The sequence below is a fragment of the Diadema setosum genome, chromosome 3 (assembly GCF_964275005.1).
Source record: "Diadema setosum chromosome 3, eeDiaSeto1, whole genome shotgun sequence".
Classification (NCBI taxonomy): Eukaryota; Metazoa; Echinodermata; class Echinoidea; order Diadematoida; family Diadematidae; genus Diadema; species Diadema setosum.
The window spans coordinates 12830528-12851268 of record NC_092687.1 but is presented as its reverse complement, the minus strand read 5'-3'; the positions used below and the strand labels follow the sequence as shown (position 1 = coordinate 12851268).

At 39.4% G+C, this 20741-nt stretch overlaps 1 protein-coding gene across 1 annotated transcript; it reads right to left on the bottom strand.

Annotated features, from left to right (window-relative positions):
• Positions 1–552: 552 nt before the first annotated feature.
• Positions 553–16254, bottom strand: LOC140226535 (uncharacterized). The gene is made up of 7 exons (XM_072306985.1): positions 16163–16254; positions 15045–15212; positions 13471–13539; positions 9831–9992; positions 8490–9128; positions 6310–6474; positions 553–5542 (listed from the first exon to the last, which is right to left on the bottom strand). Exons 1-7 carry the CDS (start codon positions 16230–16232, stop codon positions 1989–1991), a joined length of 4827 nt encoding a protein of 1608 aa, XP_072163086.1. The 5' UTR covers positions 16233–16254; the 3' UTR covers positions 553–1988.
• Between the last annotated feature and the right edge of the window lie 4487 nt (positions 16255–20741).

The window sequence follows — 20741 nt, the reverse complement described above, 5'->3', positions numbered from 1 at the left end:
AGGGCCATGTATGTGTGTATAAAACATTAATGTATATTTTATAGGTCTAGGTTTAAACCTATCAACTCCATATATATATACATACATGTATGTAGTCATATGTATATATATATATATATATATATGTATGAAGGGTTTGTTTGCAAAAACCAATAAGTCCATTTTTTACTATTTTGAAGTACAGTCTCTGACATAAAGTACAAAATACATGTAAACCTTTTTATGATATAGTGATCACTACATATAAAGGTATATATTTTAAGTTATGGTCAAAACAAGCAAACCAAAAAAAAAAAAAACCTTATTATCCTCTTTATTTTTCTTGACCTTTAAACGCAAATATCTCCATTTGGCAAATATGGACTTATTGGTTTTTGCAAACAAACTCTTCATATATTATACACAATATATATATATATATATATATATATATATATATATATATATACATTTATACACACATAAGTATAATATGACAACAAAATGGGTGTGACATTGAGTTAATATCTACGTGATTAACTATCAAAAAACAGAATTCAGGGAATATTTCAATCTTGAAAAGCGGTTTGAATTGTGAGATTTCCAGTGCTTCATCACAAAGACTGTAAAAGAATATTTACACATGAACAGTGCTAGAATTCAACAGATTTCCCAGTAACATCACTACATAAAAACAGGGTAACATCAACATTTTGTAGTTGAATTCAAGCTTAAAAAGACCAAACAAAAAAGACCAGAAAAAAAAAGAAGGAAAAAAAAAAACATACAGTGTAAACATAGTATGATTTTTGCTCTCCCTTTCACAAACAGGTTTAGCAAAGACATAAATTCTTATACTATTACTAAAATCCAACTTATTTGCAATAAAGACTCTGTGGAGATAAAGCATATCCTGTTCAAAGAGCATAATGCAATTTGATATGATATGTCATTTCATTAATTCATGTATGCTATTATAGGCTATTTCATGGCAAAATATGTTGTTGTTTTTTTAACATGAATTTCTAATTACAACTGATGGATTTGTCAATCAATCACTGGCAGTAAAACAACTCTGTGCAAGAATTCCATTCATCTAAAACCAAAATTCTTTTTAAAACGTCATAGATAATGGTACAACATATAAATGATTTTCAAATGAAGAAAAGGTCTATGGAGCAACTTGTTACTATCTCAAAGAACATTAATGCAAGTTTGTAACATTTGTTTCCAAGGTCCACTATCAATAAATAATATATATTTTTTGAATAGAAGGTATAAACAGCCAAAAACAAAATAATATAGTATTTACAATGAAACGTCCCGTGGATGACAAGTTGTGTAGATAGCATCTCTATTTTACATCTTCCTCTGGTAAGACCACCTAACATTAGAATCTCCTCATTGTCCACATTGTGTTAAACAACATCCCATCAGAAAGGCACTATCCATACATGTATGAAATTTCTTTTTCTTTTCTTTTTTTTTTTTTCTTTTCCAGTGGTTTGGAAGATATTGCATTTAACAGAACACAATGAAATCAATATTGCTCAAATGCAATAAGTTTATAAGAATATTAAGAAAACACAAAACAATATCTAAAACCTGAATTAGGCAACTACATATACGTACTATAGTGCAAACAGTGAACATCGCCAGTGTCGAATCCAAAACTATCAGTGAGAACTCCTTCCACTTTGATGAATTTTAACCTACACAATAGCAGTTACACATGTTTATATCTATCTGGGATAAAGTTAATCTTCAATTTATCTTCTCTTTTTTTTTTTTTTCAACTAATGTGAGGACAAAAAAGGCGAGATCATATTCATCAAGCGCTGATATAATTACCATACATTTGACAAGTATTTCTTTCTTCCAAACGTAAGAAATCTGCACAGTTGACATTTGTATTAATGTTGCAATTTTGCTTCCAATTTGTTTTTTCCCTCCAGGTCAAGATGCTTCATCTATGGCAGGAAAGCTGGAAATCCTTTTTAGCTTTATTGTCAATGGCATCGAATCATGTGATCTACTAGGCTCTCACTCTGTTCGAATGGCTTCCCACACTTGTAGCACTCATAGGCGAGCTCTGTGGTTGTTTCAACAGTGTGAGTCTTAAGGTGCATGTCGGCCACATCCTTGTCCAGGAACTGCTGCTGGCATACATTGCACTCATAGATCTTCTGGTGCTGCTCATGGGTGTGCATGTGCCGCTTTCGCATGGTCCGGTCGCGGAAGGCCTTGCCGCAGACTTCGCAGGCAAACGGTTTCTCACCCGTGTGCAGGGTGGCATGGTCCTTGAGGTACGACTTTCTGGTGAAGGATTTCTTGCAGACGTCGCACTCAAAAAGCCTCTGCGCTGTGTGCGTCTTCACGTGCCTGGCGAGGCTCTTCTTGGTGCTGTAGGTCTTCGAGCATGTCTGGCAGGCAAATCGCTCTTTCTCCGGGTCTGACGACTCCTTGCCTTCTTTCAGAAGAGTTTGCCCAGATGCATCTTTTACCATGATGTGTTGCACGGCTATCATGGTTGCCGCTAATGCCTGAGACGCATTCCGTTGGTCCTTCTCGTGCTGTGCTAGATGCTCCGTTAACTTCCTCTGTCCAACTATCTCTTCCCTGCAGACACCGCACTCAAAGACGGTCTTGTTCCAGTGGGTGCGCTGGTGAGCTTTGAGGTTGGTACGAGTCCAGAACTTCTTTCCGCAGTCCTGGCACTGGTGCTGCTTCTCCCCCGTGTGCATCTTGGTGTGAGAGTTGAGTGCACTTTTGTCACTGAAGGCCTTGTCGCAAAATTTGCAGGCGTACGGTCTTTTACCCGTGTGTATGATGGCATGCCGCCGGAGAGACCCCCGTTCTGCAAACGCCTTGTTGCACACTTTGCACACGAAGGGTTTCTCTCCTGTGTGTATTCTTGTGTGATTGATCAGCCGCTGCTTGCTGGGGAAGGCCTTACCACACGTTTGGCACACAAACGGCTTATCTCCCGTGTGCATTCTCTCATGCGTCTGAATGCTGGACCGGCTTAAGAGCACCTTGCCACAAATCTTGCATGGATAGGATCGCTTTTTATGAGGCGGTGCAGCTGTCACTACACCCATGTGCTTTATCTTCACATGACGGTTGAGAAAGTTCCTGCGAACGAAACGCTTGTCACAAAGGTCACATGCATACGGCCGGCTGTTGGAGTGCAAACGCTTGTGGAGATTAAGATAGCTGGCATCACGGAAGGACTTCCCGCATATGTCGCAAAGGTGCGGTTTGGCACTGGAATGACTCGATTTGTGTCTCCGCAGAGACGACGGATCCGTGTAGCATTTGTCACACTTGTCACATTTATAGGGTTTTTCACCAGTGTGAACCCGCATGTGTCTCGAGACAAATGCTTTCTTGGCAAAAGACATGTCACAAAGAGTGCAAGAGAAGGGTTTGCTTTCACTGCTTTTCGTTGAGCCGTCCTCTGCCATGTTCTCCCCTTCTGCCTTGGGTGGAGTTCTGATCAAAGGCTCTGGGTGGTTATCCTTGTGCTCCACCAGTTCCTGGATGGTAGTGAATTCCGCGTTACAAAGACAACACCTCCATGCATCTAGCTTGTTACCCGCAACACGTACCTTATGCACTGTCTTCATGTGCTGCGTGCACGCACCCTTCAGAACGAACGCCCTGTCGCACAGCGGACACTTGTGCGCGCGCACTCCAGAGTGAAGCTGCATATGGGCCTTGCGAGCACTCTGGTCGTGAAACGCCTTCCCACACTGCTCGCATTTGAATGGTTTCTCACCCGTGTGTATCAACATGTGTCTCCTCAGGGATTTCTTGTCAAAGAATGCCTTGTTGCACTCAGGGCAGACAGGATTAGTCCCGACATGGACGAGCTTATGTTTCTTCAGACTTCCCTTGGTGGCAAAAGCTTTGTCACACGTATCGCACTTGAACTGTCTCTTGTCCATGTGGGCACTGTAATGACATGTCAGTGAATTAAAATTGGCGAGAGTCTTGTTGCAAATGGTACAAGTATAGGCCTTTTTCTTTGTCTTCTTCATATCCTTTTCTTCTTTTTCCTCTTCCTCTGTGCCTTCACTCCCCTCTTTTCCATCACCTTGACCACCGTCTGCCATGGTTGCTACATTGGATAAATCCATGTGTTCCTTCATGTGTGCAGTGCGGTCTGACAGACGATAGAAGCGTTGGTCGCAGAAAACACAGTCGTATTTCTCCTTGCACCCACTGCGCCCAAGGTGCCGCAACAGACTGCTAACGTTGAGGAAGCCCCTGCCACAACTTTCACACCTCACCAGCTTTTCCTCCTTGTGGTCCTGGCCCCCGTGGGTCAATCTGTGGTTGCGCATGACATAACTGGTTGGAAACATCTTGTGGCACACGTCGCACTCGAATTTCTTGCCTTCCACGTGGAGCATCCAATGTTTCTTCAGAGTGGATGCGTCAGAGTAGGACTTGTCGCACTGGTCGCACTTGTAGGGCTTCTCTCCTGTTTCACTTATTCTGTGGCTGATCTTGTGCCGTCTGAGACTGCTCTTGTCTCTGAACGACTTGTCGCACTTGTCGCACTTGTGGGGACAATTTCCGGTGTGAGTGTTCAGGTGAGTGTCCCGCGTACTCCTCGTCTTGAATCGCTTGGGGCAGAACTGACACTGGAACTTTCGCTTGGCCCGCTTGTGGCTCTTGATGTGTCTCTTGAGCAGCTTGTTAGTCTTGTACAACTTGCCACAATATATGCAGCATCGGTCTGCGTCCTTTTGTACTTTCATCTCAGTCTTCTTGGGGGTGGCACTAACTTTACGGCCGACACCAACTTTGGGACTGTCACCAACTTTGGGGCTGGCCCTAACTTTGGGGCTGGCCCTGTTTTTAGGGCTGGCCCTAACATTGGGGCTGGACCTAACTTTGGGGCTGGACCTAACTTTGGGGCTGGCCCTAACTTTGGGGCTGGCACTAACTTTGGGGCTGGCACTAACTTTGGGTTTAGCACTAACTTTGGTGCTATCCTGGGGTACAATACTGTCAGGATCCCAGCCATCCGGCATTTCCGATTTATGTATTTGCACGTGTAGTACAAGGTATTCTTTCCGTGTGAAGGTCGAGCCGCAGATTTTGCAAGCGAACATAGTTGGCTGCCCGGTGTGCATCTGCATGTGGCGCTCGAAGAAATTTTTGTCGTCGAAAGCAGCACCGCACTGCACGCACTTAAGGTAGTCATGCTTCTTTCGCATGTGCTTGTCCCGCTGCAAGTCCTTCTCGAAGCAGCTGTCGCAGTAGCGGCACACATATGGCTCGTCCTCCCGAGAATGTGTCTTTTTGTGGGCCTCATACTGACGTTCTTTTGCAAACTCTCTCCAGCAGAACTGGCAAACAAGCTTCTCGGGCATCTCCACAGCAGTCCCCGTCGCTTTCTTGGCTGGCGTCTTGGCTGATGTCTTGGTAGACATATTGGTTGGCAACTTGGGTATCCTGATGGTCAATACCTTGCTCTTGCCAAGTTGAGGCTGAGATGGAGTTTTCAACTTTGTTGCGACCGTAGCTTTCCTGGTAGCTTTCTTCTTCACTGTATAGTGGGATTACACAAAAAATGAACAGAAATACAATGAAAAATGTTACATATTGTTGAAGAATGTCATAACAGCTATACGGAGATCAATTCAAAGGCCTGCTTGTGATGAATGATATACGTAGTCATTCGATTTACATTTGTCTCCGTTTTATTTTTTATATGCAAAAGTCAAAGGATTCTCGATCATCCTTTTTTTTTTCTTTTTTTAGGGGGGGGGGTAGTTATCAATTAGTATGAAAAGAAATGCTTTCGGATATCAATGTTCCGCGCGCATTCATTTTTATAATCGTTCACATCATCAGCAATCACGCATTGAAAGGAGATGTGCTCTTGCTGACATGCAAAAGTCTCCTATTGAGCTGTAACGCCTGAAGTGACCAACAGGTTTCTTCTTCTTGTTAGTTCTCCTCTTCACAAAAAAATTGATAGTACAGTATTTACTTATAACCTTCACATCAAATCATAATAATCTGGAAAAGATATTTTCCTCAGTAAAAACAGCTGTGGTTGCTGAATCCTACACAAAATAGAATAGTTATACTGTAAAAACCAGAAATCTTGGCGAGCATGAAATGTGGTCAAATTTTGCCAAGATTTCGCGAAAGTGATATACGCGTGAAATGTTTTGTCTATACAGTGCATTTGATACCACAAGCATTTTGCCATAGTTTCCTGTCACGGGAAGGGGCCAGGATAATTGTCCAAGGGCTAATTGCCCTAAAACCATTGAAACACAATTTTCTTTTCTCTTTATTACGTACCAAGATCTGCCTTTTGTTTCCGCTTCTCCTTCAGGGCCTTGGCCTTGACCTTTCTGGGGATCACTGCCCTGGCCTGAGGCATCGGTTTCTTCTTCTGGGTCAATCTCCTACTTTTCGTGACTGGCGCAACCACTATGTCGTATGTCTTCTCCTCAGCCTTTTTCCCTGCAAATAGAAATAAACAACAAAGTGAAGTTTAGGGATTGACGTTCTTATGAAGACATGCTGTGCACACACATACACACAAATGTATATGTGTAAACAAAACATACAAAATATGTTGGTAATATGTTGTTTAACTCTTTATGTGTCATGTTTGCACATCCAACTCAGTCGACGGCGTGCCAACTTCGCATATTCCGCTCAAACACACAAACCCGCCCAAACCGATCGATAAATCGCCAAATGCCACGACAGTACAATGAAAGCGTTTCACGCGATTCCGTTTCTCTCGTCTATAGCTTGCATTTTATGTGGTGAATACTCAACTAACAAGCAGTGTTTCATACTGGATTTGAGTGCAAATTCTATTTAAGTTTCTGTCACTGCTTTGTGTGCAAAAGTCATACATTTACAGTAATGTATCTCCCGGGCATTTGAAAGAAAAGCTATTATAGATTTGTCATAGAATTTACATCAATGCCAAGCTTGGCATTTTCTCTACAACTTTGCTACTTCGTCTACAATTTAACAGAAATTTATAAATGTTATATTGATTTGAAAAGCAGATTATTTTTTCAACGTATGACTACGTTGGTGTCTCAAAACAATGTGGCACACGGGGGGTTTCCACCATGGCATTTAAAGAGTTAAAGGCATTATTTACCATTTGCTGATGAAACAAAAACCCAGCTTTAGTGCTTCAATATAGTTCTAGAATGTGAGTTTGGGGTAGAAACAACCAATGTAAACATTTGAATCAGTACAATTAATGATTAGTATTGCCAAATGAATACTGTACAGTGTATAATATAGTAACAGTTCATGTTTGGAGACTAAACATTCTACAGTTTTGGATTATGGAGAAAATGATTATATCTTCTTATATTTTAGGCTTCACTGCAAAATGTTACAATATGCACCAAATGTGATATCTTGAAATTTTTTTCTAAACCACTACACCCAATGGTAAACAGTACTTTTAATGCATCCATGCTGGACTAACACACATACACACATACATGAATTATGAAGACAATATGTTGCATAATGATGATATTTTTATCATGGCCCAATAATCTGTGACTAATGTGTGAAGTACATGTTGTACACATACACATTTTATAATATACATGCCTTTACATGACTATACATTTACCCACATGCATACATACAAAATGGTTTGGAAGACTCACTATACATATGAGACCATGCATCAAAAAACAAACAAAAAGTCACACCCATTGATTTTACCTGAGGGCTCAAAAAAGGTCAAATGGGTCAACCGAGTCAATTTTGAGTTTTTCATATTTTCTGAAAGAGCTTTCCTTCCTCTACACTATTCTTTAGTTTGGGATCAGAACATGAATGGGAAAGTGTGTTTTCAGCAGTTTTTCTACAACTCTTTTTTGGGGGAAGAGTAGAAGATCAGGTAAGTCTTAGAGTCCCCTTTTCATTTCTTGAAATCCTTATACACACTCTTCACTTTCAAGTCTAATAACTTTTGAAAGGATAACGCTATTATTTTGAAAGTTAGCATTAATCATGGACAGAGTGTGTTGATAGAACATACTAAATTTCAGCTTAATCTGATAATCCCTTCATTGTTGTTGCTCCAGTGGTTTACATCCTGTGTTATGTCCCTTTCATCACACAGCGAGCACGGCTTGAAGGATTAAGCACTTGAATACACGCTGTACTTCACAGCCTCTTTTCTCAGTTCCCACTTTTCCAGAGTACAGTATGTGCTTTCTTTCCAGTATTTAGATAGGTTAGGAAAGTCCACTAGAATTGAGTTATACATCATTTTAAAGCTTACAGTCTGCTCTTTCAGAATCTGTCCTTAACTAAAAATCCATGTCTGGCGACTTTTTGTTGGTTTTGTGGTGCAGGGTCACATATTATAAGCTCTTGTACAATACAACTGTATGTTCATTTTATTACAAACATTATCACACACACACGCATGGAAGCTACGGTAATAGAACACCGCTGAGGTAAGAATGAACGAGAAAGCAAACCTTTTTCACTGCTGGGCTGACTTCCTGGTTCCACGTCATCAGCTGGGTTTGTCACTGCAGTCTCTATAGGGCCCTCACTCCAATCGGAGACTGAAGCTTCTGATGGGCTGGGAGGGGGTTTCCCACTCACAGCCGGAAAGACAGCTACAGGCGTGGCTTCGTCATCGCCTCCCGTGGGAGCTTCACTGATTCCAACGATCGGAGGACACACATCGGCAGGTAGTGGGCTGGCAGCTGAGGGTGGTGTGGTGGAAGCAGGATCTGTTGGAGCTGGAGGCCCAGGCTCCTGGCTGTCTGCATCCTCATCGGCCGCTGTTAGAGCTTGAGGTAGAGACTCCTGGCTGCCTGCATCCTCATCCACTGCTGTTGGGGCTGGACGACCAAACTCTTGGCTACCTACATCCTCATCGGCTGCTGTTTGGGATGGAGGCCCAAGTTCCTGGCTGCCTGCTTCCTCTTTGACCGCTGTTGGGGCTGGAGGCCCAGGATCCTGGCTACCTGCATCGTCATCAGCCGCTGTTAGGGCTTGAAGTAGATGATCTTGGCTACCTGCATTCTCATCCGTTACTGTTTGGGCTGGGGGCCCAGGTTCCTGGCTACCTGCATTCTCATCAGCTGCATGCAGGATCATGGCGATCCCTGAGAGAAATGCCACAAAAGAACATACATGATTATCATATGTTTGTCATTACCATCATCATTAATCCATTGAGGATGAGTCCCAAGTATACGCGGGCAGGTGTCTATGGGAAATGTCTATGCGCATGGGTCTATATGTTGTAGCAAAATCAGTCCGTCCTCAATGGGTTAATGACCATCATCATAGCAATTACTGGATGCATTGCTAGCTAGCTAACAGGCGACTCTTGCTGAGTGCTTGAAAACTCACTTTATTAGGCGTCAAAGAAAATTAACTTTACTGTCTTGAGGGAAAATAGTCTTACAAGTACAAAAGAGTGCTTGTGAGCTGGATTTTTCCTACCTTTGTTGTGTTTTGTTTTGTTTAAAAGGAATATGGTATAGTGTTGATTGAGGTGAGGATTCAATGGTTAAACTTTTGCGAGACATTCAGGTTTTTTTTTTTTTTTTCAGTATACTTTTTGTGCACCATACAAAGGAATACATAAGGTGTCATCACTTTCAGCCCCCCCCCCCACTTTTTTTAACCTGGGGGTAAGTAAGTGGCAGTAAAAAGAAATAGATAGAGATCTTGAAGTGGTGATGCGGTAAGGTTATGTTTTGGTGCTGAGGACCCTTTTTTTTTTTCGCTTGTTAGCTGAAGAAACCCAGGTGTGGAAGGGGAGATTTGAAAACGTTCCGCCGGCCCTGTAATAGGCCTACCTAGTCCAATTTCACTCTTTTCCTCGACCACCTCAGACGGCTCCACCACCTTGGGCATCTCAGCGGGTCTCTCCTCCTCAACAGCTGCCACAGAGTGCAGCATCATTGCTTCCAGGATGTTCTCCACCGTTCCCGTGGCAACCTGCATGGTAGCCTCACCTCCTGTTGAGATAGAGGAGTCAACATAGATTGCTAGAGAAATGGGCATAGATGTGGCACAGGTAGGGCAAAAACATTTTTTTTTTGTGTGCAACTTTATCAAATTATTTTATTCTTAATCTCTCCTGTTAAACTGATCATATCCATCCTAACTAAGAAATTACATGGCACTTCTCTATAGATCCACTAGCAGCTGAAGTGTACAATGTTTAAAAAAAAAAATAAGTTTGAAGGAAACATCCTTTTCAAATTACACACTATCTTTCTCCACTCTCATTGTGAGATCATCTAATGCATTTTATCTATTTCATTTGTTCTTTCTCCAATATATACATCAAAATTTCAAGCTGTAAATGTGATGAGGATAAAATGAGACCCTGCATCACAAAACGAACAAAAAGACGCACACACTGATTTTGTGTGAGAGCTGAAAATAGGTGAAATAGGTCAACCTAGCCAATTTTGACTTTTTCATATTTTCTGAAAGAGCTAGTCTTCTTCTACATTAAAGTTTGGGATCATAAAATGAAAAGGAAACTGGGTTTTTAGCAGTTTTCTGGAACACTTTTTGGTAGAATAGTGTGATGAGGTGTTTCTTAAAGAGTCCTCTTTTCATTTCTTAAAAACCCTGTCCATGCTCACCACTTTCAACTGCAATCAATATATCGGCTTCATTAGAAAATATTTGAACCGCTCTTCTACCGAAAAATTAGTCCATGCTTTGATATCCTCTAGGCTCGATTTCGGAAACTCTGTCTTATTTAACTTACCACAAACTCAGCTCTCCATGCTACAGAGGCTTCAAAATGCGGCAGCACGCATCATCACACTATCCAAGAAGCACACTCACATCACCCCTATTTTGAGATCACTTCATTGGTTACCAGTCAAAGATCGCATTATTTTTAAGATTTTACTTTTGACTTTTCATTGCATTCAGGGCGCTGCTCCTCAGTATAACATTAACTTACTCCATAATTACATCCCTGCTAGATCTTTATGCTCATCCAACTCCGGTTCTCTGATAATTCCAAGATTCACTACAATATGGGGCACACGTGCCTTTGGCCATGCTGCTCCCACCTTATGGAATAACTTACCTTTAGCCGTAAAAAATTGTTCTTCATCAGACTCCTTTAAAAGCAGTCTAAAAACTCACTTGTTTAAAGCCTCAATTTGACTACTCATTACATGTACTTGATATTTGTATGTCCTTTATCTCCTTCACTTTCTCTTCCTTCCGCGCCTAGAGCACTCTGCAGAGTGGATTTGGCGCTATATAAATCATATCAATTATTATTATTATTATTATAACTTTAGAAGGAATGACGCTACTGCTTTGTAAGTTGGTATTGGTCATCAACAGAATGTGTTAATAAAGCATGCACAAATTCAGCTTAATCTAATAATCCAGTCATTGTTGTTGCTCTCGTGGTTATCATCCTGTTATTTGCTCCATTCATCACACAGCAAGTGCTGCTTGGTAAAGATTAAGCGCTTAAATAGTCACTGTTCTTCAGAGCCTCTTTTCTCAGTTCACGCTTATCCACAGTATGTACTTTCTTTCCAATATAGGTTAGAGAATAGGAGAGTCCATTTGGATTGAGGTATATATCATTTTAAAGCTTAGAGTCTGCTCCTTCAGAATCTGACCTTAACTATTAAAAAATCCATGTCTGGCGACTTTTTGTTGGTTTTGTGGTGCAGGGTCAAAAGTGATAATTTTTGAAGAAATTTCCCACAAGACTTGATGGTTTACATCACATAGTATGATACTGTAAAACGAGGAATGTTCGCATGCATTTTAATTTCGCGAATTTCGCGAGCGTGAAGATTCGCGAAATTAAAATGCACGCGAAAGTTATTGTCTACACTATATGCCTTGAATACCAGTGGCAGTTTGCGAAAATTTCATGCCACAAAACAGGCCGTTGGCTCCAATTCGCGAAAAATTCATGCCGCAAATATATCATGTTATACAGTAACATTTATTACTCAGAGTTCATCCACATGTAACATCCTTTTATTTTCTTGTTATATCAGACTGATTGCAAATAGCTGGGGGGGGGGGGGGGGGTGGGAAGACGAAATCCTCTGTTTATTACATTTGTTCTTCTTCAGGGGCGGATCCAGGAATTCTGTAAAGGGGGGGGGGGTGCATTTGCAAAATAAAAGGGGGAGGGGCAGAACGCACCCCTCCGCTCATTTTTTCTTTTTATTTCTTTTGTTTTAACAAAAAAATGAAAGGGGGGCGCAAGCCCGGTGTGCTTCTTCCTGGATCTGCCACTGCTTCTTAATGTTTCTTTTAACATCTTGAAGCATGTATGAAGCTGAAGCAAACAGCTGGGTGATTTGTGATAATCTATGTTTTAACTTTTGGCTATGGAGATATCATTACTAAAGATTAGTTCTACATGGCATAGTGGTTTCGTGTAGGCCCAATCCTTCTGACATTCACTTTATGGCACATAATGTATTTATCGAGTACTAAATACTTGCAGTGTGAACATATAGTATATTCATGGGAGCTATTTTCACAATATAAAACAAAAACAAAAAGCTATCATGTCTCATTTGAATTAAATACTAATTTGTTCACCTGCTTTTTTTATTTCATTGAATTGTTTCTTTTTTAAATACGCTTAAGAAGAGAATGAAGTACAGTCAACCTTGCCTTAAGTAGAATTTGAATCTACCTATTTGGACTGAAAAAAAAAATAGCTACAACTTAAAGAAATTGTGACTGATGGGGGATCAAAATCAATGGAATATAAATAGAAGATGAATTGAAAAGACCATGTCCTTCAACTATAGGCAATTATTCGACATATGGGAGGTTGACTTAAGCAAAAATGACTGATACACAATGTATGTACAAATTGTTTGTGTCTGTGTTCAGTTCTAATAATCATGGCATAGACATGGCTTTCTATGAATACAACTGCTACCACATGCCAAAGTACTAACCTAGTTTGCAGGCACAAACCCATATTGGTCGTAAAGGAGTCTGTGTGTGCCAAGAATACTACACGCACCACTGCAATGCAGCATCTCCCAAAAAGGAGAGAAGCTACAACACAGGGCCTTTGAGGAACAGTGCCAGTGGTGCATGCAGTAGTCTTGTCGCAGACTCCTGAATGACTAGTTTGTACCTGCAAACTAGTACTGCCGGTACTAAGTAACCAGCCTCTTTGACTTGACTAGTAGTTGCTTCCATAGTAACTGCAATGTTTGAAAGATACAACTATACAGCAAGTAGTATCATTGAATAATATCACATACAAATAGTTAGCCAACATCTGAAGTCCAGCCGCCTTTGTGTGTGTGTGTGTGTGTGTGTGTGTGTGTGCACGTACATATGTGTATGTGTGAGAAAAGTTGTACCACAGAAGAATTTAAGAAGCAACTACAGTAAATCCAAAGGATGATACAGGCAGTATGTGATCATTGTGGTAGATATCGTTATCACCCAAAAACTCACCTGAAATCTGAAGCTGTTTTGGAGCCATGTCGCCGGCCATGCTCACTGCCGGTACTCCTGGAAGATTTCCTGCAAATCAAAATCAAGGATGAAATTCAAATTATGACAATGATGACAGGGATGATGACAAATCACCAAATATGTGCAAGGATGCCATCCTTGCAAAGAGCGTTGCAGTATTCTGAAGGCTAAAAAGACATTCTGGTAGCAAAACAGTATTTGCACATTTCTGGCAATATTACATTTTATAATTATACACTATGAAAAAACAATACTTTCCATAAAACCTGCAGTAATTTTGTGTTTAAAAATACTGAAGAAAAGTAAAAGTTATGAAATGTTATGATAGCTCTTGTTCCAATATCCACAACAGCAATTCTACTCGAACTTGTGATACAAGCATAGAAATCATTACTACACAAAACTGCCATCATATACCATGATTTTCAATGAACTTTTATCCATTGGCACCACTGCTATTGCAACACAAATCCTTCAGACCATTTGTGACCCGCTACAACAAAAGGATCCTAAAGTCGCTGACAGGTGAGCCGAGAAAATCAAGTTTAAAGTCAGATCACCAAAATCTGTCTAAACGTTCGGATTTCTGTTTTTACATAATTTTGTAGTCTAATGTATCTTCTATCATCTGCCGAAATTTCGAAGCTAAATGATCAAAGGAAAGGTCTGAAAATAGCATTTTTCTGTGCCATGCTTGGCTCACTCGTCAGCGACTTTAGGATCCTTTTGTTGTAGCGGGTCACATTTACTAGTGTATGGGCACCTCATTTTGTTTGTTTGTTTTTGTTTTTGTTATTTTTTTTTTTTTGATAACAAGGCCAGTTTGATAAGTTCCATGACAATAACCTTGGAATCAGCTTTCTCACTAGAGGTCTTACACAAACAAGGAAATATAAAGTGTTGGCTCCGGACCTGGAAAGCATCATATCTGTTACACACAAAACAATTATTATCACAAGACCACTTTAACCCGTTGAGGACGATTTGATTTTGCTACAACACGTATTTCCCATAGACACCTGCCCGAGTATACTCAGGGACTCGTCCTCAACAGATTAAAAGAAGGATTCACTGACATCATAAACACCACTTCTAGTTTTACTACTTCTCATAATTATTAAAACTTATCAAGTCATACTAATCCTTCTTCTAGTGTATTTAACAATACTTCTGTGATTATGCACATGTCTGTATATATCTTTATATTTTTTTTTCATACCCTTTTCTTTTTTCTACCCAAGTTTTGTTTTTGTTTTGTCCTCTCTCTCTCTCTCTCTCTCTATCTCTCTCTTAGGTAGGTTCTTCCAATACAGTTGAAATTTGAGGGCCTACATGTACACATTTGAAAGTTCTACCCACATTTATGTTTTTTGTTTTGTTTTGTTTTGTTCTTTTATATAAATATTTTTTTTTCTTCTCAACTGGTAACTAAGTTCCAGCAAAAATGATGTCAATCACCAATCTTTACAATTGTGATCCCTTCTGCCCTACATGTCAGTATACCATTCTACAAACTTGTCATGGCAGGGAGCGACAGAGATGGGATGACTTACCAGTCTGATCCACGATCTGGATAATGTCTCCATCAGCCCCCGTCACGACTTGGATCCTACCCTCTGGATGCTCTACCAGCTGTAGCTGTATCTCCCCGGCCCCGCCCGTCCCCATGGCGACACCACTCTCTATCACTTCTTGGAAGGCAAAGCTGCCATGGGGAATGACTGAAGAGATGAGCAAGAATCAGTATTAAAGAAAGTATAAGACCACTCTAAAAATAAACAAACAAAAACAAAACAACAAAACAAATACATGTACATGTGGACGTGGAGCTCTGTCAAAACCACTTAACACTCGAGCAGTGATGCAACTTCAAGGGTAATCCCCATACATCATCGTTTAAAGGAGATCTCCGGATGATTTTCAAATTTTTACATTTGAACATATATAAATCAGTTACACTGGGTACAGGGTTTCAGGATTTATAATGATTGGGATGAAAAATAAGAATGTTTTCGAAGTTTATAACAAATTGCAATGAACAAGGATGATGACATGGCAGCCTCACCATAAGAATGCATGAGATGTGGCTCAAGGAAGCAGCACAAAAGAAGAAGGCATGCATAGATTACACACAGGTGAGCTTGCAAGCATGCAGTATTGTAATGGAATGACACTGCTACATTTCTGAGATATGTGAGGCTCCTATGTCATCATCTTTGTTCAGTGTAATTTGTTTAAGGTTTTTGAAAGTACTGTTTCTCTGCTCAAGAACCACAATAAATTCTACGAATCTATACATGAAGCTGTTGATTTATGTACTACACGATGTGAAATTATGAAAATCGTCCGGAATGTCCCTTTAATGAATAATAATTTAGTCTGTGAACTTCTGCTGACCAAGATAAATAGACATACAGACAAACAACCCTCGAAGAAAAGCTAATATATTATGAAGGAGAGATGAATAACACATTTTGGTCACAAAATGGTGATCTACAGTATAGCTAGGGTGTGTCAAAACAAGTTTCAGGAAAACACAACAGCCTGTTTGCATCTAAACTGTATTCTTCCCTATATTTTAGACACAAAGAAACAAATATACACAGGGTATCATAAAAGGCATACTACTACAAAGTAATTTTTATCAAACAAAAATAAAAGGCTAAATCACCTGTTTCAACAATCACTTCTTCTTCAACCACCTCCATGTTGCCGACCAGTCCTTCCCCAATGTCTGCCATGTGGACTCCACAGCACTGCTGGGGTTTTTTTGCCTAGATAACACACATGTTAAGGGATGAAATGAAAAAGGAGTATCACCTTAAATTGTAAATCAGTTTCAATTTTTAAACCTTGAACTAGCTGAGATCTTGAATGAAAATAAAATAAAAATCTTTTTCAGCAAGTATTGTTGTAGGTTTTTTTTTTGTTGTTGTTGTTGACTACTTCAGAACTGACACTAGGCATACAAAGAAAATATAAAGGATATTCAACAAAAATTCACTTTTCTAGAATTATGAAAGAGCAGTGGACCAACCGCTTTCAGAAAGCAGGGGGAATAATTGCTACCCTTAACATATGTCAATATCAAGTTGATGGAATTTGTAATTTTCATGAAAAATGGATTTTTGTAGTATTTTCTTTATATTTTCTTGATATTGTAGTCCACTCATACGTCATAACCTCTAGTAGTCTCCTCATCCAGCGGTTCCAACACCAAAACTTTAAAAATTCATAACTTTTGCATCGATTGTCCGATTTTCTTCAAACTTTCACTGATGTGTTCTACTAATGTTGCTGCTTTCACTCAGTCCACATTGTTCTCGGGGTTTATCTTCCCTTTAAGAGCAATAAATCGCTGTCAAAAATGTTATATATCTAGTGTTTGTGTCATGTAACGTTACACCTCATTTTGAAGACGATACAAACTGTAGATTGAAAATTTCAACTAACAAAATTTCCTTTCCATATATTTCAAATATCATTTTCATATTCTATGCCAAACACAAATTTTTGTTTTGACAAATAGGCCTACCATAATTGTTGTGAAGAATATGAAAAATTGTACCAATAATATATTTCAAACTTTCCGGTTATAGGCCTACCATTTTCCAAATTTTCTACCTAATTTTGTACCGGTACATTGATTAAATTACAGCTGTACGACACGAATACAACAATTTCAGGTATTTCTGAGATATTTGCATAATACCTGTACCAGGGTACTGTAATTGTGAGTCATTTTATCAATGCCCGTGTTAGTCCCATATATTGTTTTTCTGTACTTGGTACTCGTGCAAAAATGCATATTTTGACATCATTTCTGGCTGTAACATTTCACTTTTAAACTTTTTTTTCTTTAAATAGTTTGACAAAACTAAATGTGTTTTAGTAAAATAGAGGGTTGTTAAATTCACAAATGAACCCGTTGAGGACGGACTGATTTTGCTACAACACGCATTTCCCATAGACACCTGCCCGAGTAGGGACCTATACTCGGGACTCGTCCTCAACGGGTTAATAGGCCTACAATTATGTACTTGCCCAGGTAACAAAAAGACAAAAAATGTACCGGTACCTTTATTGTGGGGCCATGGCCTAGCTTTTAGCAATTTACGGGTTAAATGTGTACAGGATCTCTTTTGATTTGACACCCTCCATGAGATTATAAAAAAACATACCGGTACATTTGACATTTTTATAAGAGCCTATCGAATTGGAAAAAAAAAGAACACACATACATATTTCAGTATCTTACCAGTATATAGGCCTATCAATTGGTATTTATATTCTTTCTATCAGAAAGTGTCCAGCAAATGGAAACATTTGAGAAAATATTCTCATTTTCAATATTGCTGTCAATTCTTTACACATCAGCATGTAAGTGCTGTGTTGCTAGCTAGGTTTAAACTGTCACGCTTTCAATGTTTTAAACCATGATACTGTATATCAACTTTTATGTTAGAACGTTATAGGGGCCAGGGCCTATATTTGTTTTGTTCTTTTTTATCAAAACTATAAGCCCTAACGTTAAAACATGATTAGGCCCAAACTGAGTTCTCACAATGAAGGATCAACTGTCATGTTCTAGAATAGATTCAGCATGGCAGCTAGAGTTCTATAACAGTTAGGCCAAACAGTTATAGTCCATCATATAGGCCTATAGTGTATGCTCGATCGAAAACAGGTTTTGCTGAGGATTTTGTTATTGTGATAGATCTTAATTGGACTGACAAAAGATGATTTAGGGCCTAATTTTTTTTTTCCATCCACAAAGACATGGGGTATTAAAACTCAGAATTGATTACCAGATGAGATAGAATGATTTAGAGTAGACCCCCTAACGAGTGTCATAACTAACGTTAGGTCCTACCATAATTTCCACAATTGCCTGGAAAACTTACAAAGAGGTCAGATTAACTACCGGTACGGTACATAAGCTCTGCATGGCACGGACGTTTGAATCACAAACTCTGTTTTGTTTGTTGTGTGTTGTGGGAGGTCTTAAAAAGCTAAGCTGTTGTTGTTATGTATGGTTGAGGGGTCTAGATATCGCGCACGAAAATTTGAAATGCTCTTATAATAGAAGTTATTCCATAATCGTACCTGAATTTCTCAATGAATATCACGAAAATGCAGAAAAATCACCTCCCAGAATCTCCTGATGATACGATGACGGAGTAGTGCGCTGTCGCCGTTTGTATGTCGGACTTTTTTTTATGCGTTCTATTTCTCAGGGTATGTAAAGATCGCGCAGCTGCCCTCTGTAGTTTCATGCGTGAAAGTGTCTGCCCCTCTGCGGCTGTAACGTGCTCCGGCTTCCGTATAATGATAATAATAATAATAATGATAACACATATAATAATAATAACAATATTATACACAAGTTAGGTAAAACTGCTGTTGCTTAACAGGGACAAATTTAATATCAAGTGCAAAAATATTCTAGAATATTTTTTCACTTGATATTAAATTTGTCCCTGTTAAGCAACAGCAGTTTTACCTAACTTGTGTATATTATTGTTATTATTATTATATGTGTTATTACTATTATTATTATTACTATCATTATTATTGTTATTATTATTATATGTGTTATTATTATTATTATTATTACTATCATTATTATTGTTATTATTATCATTATTACTATCATTATTACTATTATCACCACCACCATCATCGATCATCATAATCATTATTATCATCATTATCATTTTCATTATTATTATCACTTCCACCACCATCATATTATCATTCTTATTATCATTATTTTCATCATTGATATTGTCATAATCGTTAATGATTTTCATTTATAAAGTTTTCTTACAATATTTCTAATCACTTTAACCAATAATATACACGTAATATAAAATGGAAAAAAGTAAAATAATTAAATTATGAACATATATTGTGTGTGTGTGTGTGTGTGTTTGTGTGTGTGCTTACCCATTCGTCACCCTCTCATTTTCGTCACCCATTTGTCACACTCTCATCTAATTTGTTTTCTTCAGTATCATTATGGTTATGGCCCTCCCCTGTCACAAATATATCACAAGTTAGCGCAAGAAATCACAAGCAAATTCAAATTAAAATCACACTTCAACTTCGATAGACTGAAATATTTATTCCTTTGTAATATTATAATCGTTGTGTTAAAATTTGACTTAAAACAACATTTATTAACAGTATTTCAGCGTAGCTGGCAGCATACATTGTTCTTGTGTATGATGACATCACGTGGTAAACGATCGATCGAACAAATTACGAATTCTATCGACTACGAACGAGACAAGCGAGACGACACGTCTAGGCTACAACATCCTTAGAACAGATTTTAAGGGAAGGTAGGTTTGTTCAAGGTACAAAATTGGAAATTTAGTGGAAAATTTGTTGGAAATCAAAATTTCTTACCTGCTTCCTTCTCATGTTGAGCGGTAAGTCAGGTATGTTTATTCCCTGGGCGTATCGGCAAATTTTGCGCTTAGTCCTACGCGTAATATCGCTTGCTATACGCAGTTACGCTATGCGCGATCATTAGGTCCCTGCGCGAGACCTAGTACCCTTACTATACCAAAGATCATTATTGCCTAGAACCTTAATGGTTGTCCGTATACACAACAGGGCTGCCAACATTGGAAACTACTTGAGAGTGAGACTCCCATGTAGGCCAATGCTGGTAAATTTCGGAGTCAAAATGAGTGAGATCAATAGAAATGCATGCAAATGAAAAAAAAAAAAAAAAGTTTTAGAGTGAGAAAGGACCAAAATGAGTGAGTCTCACTCTCCGTCTCATTGAGTGAGAGTTGGCAGCCCTGCCATAAACAGTGAGGGATGGTTACGTTACTATAACACTATTGCCATTGGGAAACACAGCTAACAGCCTAACGTTACATGATACATCTTGTAGTAAATACAAACTTTCGCGGATTCCCGCTGCTTACAACGCTACGTTGTCGAATCACGCGCGACGTTGCCGGCCGGCCGAGTCTAAAACACAGCTTCGTACGGATCATTGTGGTCATCGTCCCCGAAAAGCTCGGCCATGTCATGGCTTTCGGGCGGGTACCCAATCCCACCCCGTAAATAATACACACATAGAAAAGACACTCATACACAACAGCTCGGCCGGTACCACGTCGAGTACGAGCCGACCCAACGGCCTGCAAAATCTCGTCATGTGAACAATACGCATGTACACGGTCTCGTGGCGTGGGTGCTTGTTTCCCTACGTAAAGCGCATTATGTAC